This window comes from Dendrobates tinctorius, unplaced genomic scaffold, assembly GCF_039654945.1.
Source record: "Dendrobates tinctorius isolate UK_male_01 unplaced genomic scaffold, ASM3965494v1 ptg000075l, whole genome shotgun sequence".
Taxonomy (NCBI): domain Eukaryota; kingdom Metazoa; phylum Chordata; class Amphibia; order Anura; family Dendrobatidae; genus Dendrobates; species Dendrobates tinctorius.
The window spans coordinates 53,046,862-53,052,861 of NW_027361743.1; the positions used below are offsets into that span (position 1 = coordinate 53,046,862).

A 6,000-nucleotide genomic window follows, 5' to 3' on the forward strand; every position below is an offset into this window, starting at 1 on the left:
AATTAATTGGAGTTCATGTATAATCACCGGCTTTCTCAGAAAAGAGTAACCTGACAATGAGCTCTTCCTCAGGATGCAGTCCAGCGGAAATGGATAGTGGAGAGAATGTGTCACTACACAATGGAGCAGTGTGGGGGGGGAAATCATAAAGTGGAGCTTCTATGGGTGCAGCTCAGACAGAACATGGTAAATACTATACAAAGTATATGACATGTATACAACCCAAGGGGTAACCACAGAAGAGAGAGCATGCCATACGTACAACCCAAGGGGTAACCACAGAAGAGAGCGCGTGCCATACATACAACCCAAGGGGTAACCACAGAAGAGAGCGCGTGCCAAACAAACAACCCAAGGGGTAACCATAGAAGAGAGAGCGTGCCATACATACAACCCAAGGGGTAACCATAGAAGAGAGCGTGCCATACATACAACCCAAGGGGTAACCATAGAAGAGAGAGCGTGCCATACATACAACCCAAGGGGTAACCATAGAAGAGAGCATGCCATACATACAACCCAAGGGGTAACCATAGAAGAGAGAGCGTGCCATACATACAACCCAAGGGGTAACCACAGAAGAGAGCGCGTGCCAAACAAACAACCCAAGGGGTAACCATAGAAGAGAGAGCGTGCCATACATACAACCCAAGGGGTAACCATAGAAGAGAGAGCGTGCCAAACAAACAACCCAAGGGGTAACCATAGAAGAGAGAGCGTGCCATACATACAACCCAAGGGGTAACCATAGAAGAGAGCGTGCCATACATACAACCCAAGGGGTAACCATAGAAGAGAGAGCGTGCCATACATACAACCCAAGGGGTAACCACAGAAGAGAGCGCGTGCCATACATACAACCCAAGGGGTAACCACAGAAGAGAGCGCGTGCCATACATACAACCCAAGGGGTAACCACAGAAGAGAGAGTGCCATGTATACAACTCAATGGGTAACCTGAGAAAAGAGAGCGCCATACATACAACCCAAGGGGTAACCACAGAAGAGGGAGTGCCATGTATACAACTCAATGGGTAACCTGAGAAAAGAGAGTGCCATACAAACAACCCAAGGGGTAACCACAGAAGAGAGTGGCCATACATACAACCAGGGCTATGGAGTCAGGGATATTCAGGAGCTGGAGGTTTAGCTTACAGCCTCCACAGCACTGATTTTAGGAGATCCAGAAAACATGACCCGTTACCTGTGTGGGTGCTTAAGGAGTGGAGTTGAAAGACACATCTACAGAAGTCAGAGCACATCACATACATGTACTCCATGAATGCACAGGATACACGCCAGCCACCACAAGTCATCTATAGTCACAGCATATCACATACATGCACAGGATACACGCCAGCCTTCACAAGCCATGTACAGTCTGAGTGCGGCGCGCAGAGCGACTCCTCGGAGCCTTGTTATAGTAAATTCAGGATCATCATGGGGATAGCTCCTGTAATGAGCCCTGAGCCTCGGAGCCTGGGTAATAGCTGCACAGTGGCAGATGTGGTCCCCAGAGCCCCAGACAATCCCCCTCCGCACAGCTCATCCCATTGTCAGGCCGCTGCTGTGCAGGTGCTGCCAGGCGTTGGCTTACCTGATGGCGCTGACACCTCGCAGCAGGTTATTACCGGGGAACATCACACGGTAATCTGACACTCAAGTGCTGGTTATACATCAGGTACTGTGTCAAGTGTCAGCGCTGCAGGCAATCAATGGTCTCCAGCAGCCACTACATTCAGGAGACCCGATTTCTCCTCTAAGACGAGGTCAGTTCCTCCATGACTTTACACTGGGCTGAGACTCCGCAACCAATAATCAACTGGAGAAATTCTGTATTTATGAACCCACGATTGTAAGAAGGTGAAACCTGTCTCAGAATATGGCAAGTGATAAACCGTACACGGCAGCTGACATTATAGACACCCTGTGTGACTTTAGGGGGTCACTCCAACCATGTCACCGACCACATACCGCCCCGATCTCCCTGGATGGGCCCCCACACACTGATCGCCCCGATCCCCCTGCATGGGCCCCCACACACTGATCGCCCCGATCCCCCTGCATGGGCCCCCACACACTGATCGCCCCGATCCCCCTGCATGGGCCCCCACACACTGATCGCCCCGATCCCCCTGCATGGGCCCCCACACACTGATCGCCCCGATCCCCCTGCATGGGCCCCCACACACTGATCGCCCCGATCCCCCTGCATGGGCCCCCACACACTGATCGCCCCGATCCCCCTGCATGGGCCCCCACACACTGATCGCCCCGATCCCCCTGCATGGGCCCCCACACACTGATCGCCCCGATCCCCCTGCATGGGCCCCCACACACTGATCGCCCCGATCCCCCTGCATGGGCCCCCACACACTGATCGCCCCGATCCCCCTGCATGGGCCCCCACACACTGATCGCCCCGATCCCCCTGCATGGGCCCCCACACACTGATCGCCCCGATCCCCCTGCATGGGCCCCCACACACTGATCGCCCCGATCCCCCTGCATGGGCCCCCACACACTGATCGCCCCGATCCCCCTGCATGGGCCCCCACACACTGATCGCCCCGATCCCCCTGCATGGGCCTCCACACACTGATCGCCCCGATCACCACCCCCCCACCGCTCACCTTCCAGCCCGCAGAGCTGTTGCTGTCCCCCTTGTCCTTGAAGTAGGGGACGCTCTTGACCATCCAGTCGTAGATCTGGGACAGGGTGAGCCTCTTCTCCGGGGCGCTCTCTATGGCCTGGCTGATCAGGTCGGCGTAGGACAGGTTGCCCCAGGCGTTGCGGCGGGAGGAGCTGCTCTTGCGGGGCTGCTGGGCTCCCAGGGGGGCCGGGGAGGACGCCGGGGACAGGGCCGGCACACTGGGGGGCGCGTGCAGGGCTCCAGGCTGGGGGTGCTGCTGCTGCGGGTGGGGGAGCTGCGGCTGCAGCTGCAGAAAGTCCCCGCACACCCCCGGCTCGTAGTCCTCGCTCTCCTCCAGCAGGCTCATGAAGTCCACATTGCCGGCCGCGGGCTCGGGCTGCAGGGAGGGCGCCGGGGACGAGGTGGCGGAACTGCTGGGGTTAAACTCAGGACGGGGCAGCGGCCAAGTGCAGGACCTGGGCCGGGATAAAGGCTCGAAGTCCGGGTCTATCTCCACCACCGGGGGCGCAGGGGCTTCAGCCATGACTCCCGGCACTACGCACTAACTTTGCCGCAAAAGTTTCAGTCACTTCATGAGGCAGCGGCGCTCCGCGGGAAAAGAAATCTGCGTCACTCACTCGGCGCGTCACTCCACAGAGACCGTGCGTCACCGCGCCGCACACACTGCGCCCGCACTCACGCTCCTCTCTCCTCGACAGCCGCCTGTTGAATGTCCGACCTGCCCCCCGGCAACAGGCTGCAGTTACTGGAAGCGCCCGTCACGAGCCGGACCCGCCCACTTCTACAAAGAAGGAATGGGGGTAGTGGGCGGGGTCTCTGTGACAGAGCAGCGTCCAATCCCGGCGTCCCATGGCTAACTCCTCCCCCTCTCCACCCTCCAAACTTTTCAGAGTTCTCCTGCCTTCACCTAGTAATGCCGCTGAGTGGGCGGAGATGAGGCTGTGACGTCACTAGCTTAACCCCATCTTTGCCTTTCTTTGCTTGATAATGGGCGTGTGATTGGTCAGGTTATCTCACAGCCGGCGTGACAGGGGTTAAGAGCCATGTTGTTATGTCTCTGTGTGGAGCGGTGTGCGGTTTGTTTATGTTCCTTGTGCGCAACGTGTCTGCCGCGCTTGCCACAAACAGCCGGAGCGATCCAAAGAGCAGAGAGGGGAATGACCGGAGCAGATAACGCGGCTGTGCTGGGCGTGTTCGCCGTGATCATAACAGCACCGGCTCCAGAAATGTGCAGCTCACACAACACGCGTGACGGCGACAGGAGTAAACACTGAGGAGTGACGACACTCTGAGATTGGCCACAGCGTGCACCTATGACCACCACCTAGTGACCGGATAATCCCCCCACACCACACAGTGACCGTATAATCCCCCCACACCACACGGTGACCGGATAATCCCCCCACACCACACAGTGACCGGATAATCCCCCCACACCACACAGTGACCTGATAATCCCCCCACACAACACAGTGACCGGATAATCCCCCCACACCACACAGTGACCGGATAATCCCCCCACACCACACAGTGACCGGATAATCCCCCCAGACCACGCAGTGACCGGATAATCCCCCCACACCACACGGTGACCGGATAATCCCCCCACACCACACGGTGACCGGATAATCCCCCCACACCACACGGTGACCGGATAATCCCCCCACACCACACAGTGACCTGATAATCCCCCCACACAACACAGTGACCGGATAATCCCCCCACACCACACAGTGACCGGATAATCCCCCCACACCACACAGTGACCGGATAATCCCCCCACACCACACGGTGACCGGATAATCCCCCCACACCACACGGTGACCGGATAATCCCCCCACACCACACGGTGACCGGATAATCCCCCCACACCACACAGTGACCTGATAATCCCCCCACACAACACAGTGACCGGATAATCCCCCCACACCACACAGTGACCGGATAATCCCCCCACACCACACAGTGACCGGATAATCCCCCCAGACCACGCAGTGACCGGATAATCCCCCCAGACCACGCAGTGACCGGATAATCCCCCCACACCACACAGTGACCGGATAATCCCCCCACACCACACAGTGACCGGATAATCCCCCCACAACACACAGTGACCGGATAATCCCCCCAGACCACACAGTGACCGGATAATCCCCCCAGACCACACAGTGACCGGATAATCCCCCCACAACACACAGTGACCGGATAATCCCCCCACACCACACAGTGACCGGATAATCCCCCCACACCACACAGTGACCGGATAATCCCCCCACACCACACAGTGACCGGATAATCCCCCCACACCACACAGTGACCGGATAATCCCCCCACACCACATAGTGACCGGATAATCCCCCCCCCCACCACACAGTGATCGGATAATCCCCCCACACCACACGGTGACCGGATAATCCCCCCACACCACACGGTGACCGGATAATCCCCCCACAACACACGGTGACCGGATAATCCCCCCACACCACACGGTGACCGGATAATCCCCCCACACCACACGGTGACCGGATAATCCCCCCACAACACACAGTGACCGGATAATCCCCCCACACCACACGGTGACCGGATAATCCCCCCACACCACACAGTGACCGGATAATCCCCCCACACCACACAGTGACCGGATAATCCCCCCCACCACACAGTGATCGGATAATCCCCCCACACCACACAGTGACCGGATAATCCCCCCACACCACACAGTGACCGGATAATCCCCCCACACCACACAGTGACCGGATAATCCCCCCACACCACACAGTGACCGGATAATCCCCCCACACCACACAGTGACCGGATAATCCCCCCACACCACACAGTGACCGGATAATCCCCCCACACCACACAGTGACCGGATAATCCCCCCACACCACACAGTGACCGGATAATCCCCCCACACCACACAGTGACCGGATAATCCCCCCACACCACACAGTGACCGGATAATCCCCCCACACCACACAGTGACCGGATAATCCCCCCACACCACACAGTGACCGGATAATCCCCCCACAACACACAGTGACCGGATAATCCCCCCACACCACACAGTGACCGGATAATCCCCCCACACCACACAGTGACCGGATAATCCCCCCACACCACACAGTGACCGGATAATCCCCCCACACCACACAGTGACCGGATAATCCCCCCACACCACACAGTGACCGGATAATCCCCCCACACCACACAGTGACCGGATAATCCCCCCACACCACACAGTGATCGGATAATCCCCCCCCACACCACAGTGACCTGATAATCCCCCCACACCACACAGTGACCTGATAATCCCCCCACACCACACAGTGACCGGATAATCCCCC

General features: G+C 57.8%; 1 protein-coding gene across 1 annotated transcript in view; it reads right to left on the minus strand.

The window, feature by feature from the left end:
- FOXO1 (forkhead box O1) overlaps window positions 1-3,419 on the minus strand; it is a 51,517-nt gene extending 48,098 nt beyond the window's left edge. The window contains exon 1 of the mRNA XM_073583273.1: window positions 2,634-3,419. Within this exon, the coding sequence (XP_073439374.1) occupies window positions 2,634-3,176 (543 nt within the window). The 5' untranslated portion in view covers window positions 3,177-3,419. The remainder of the gene's footprint in view (window positions 1-2,633) is intronic.
- Window positions 3,420-6,000: the final 2,581 nt, after the last annotated feature.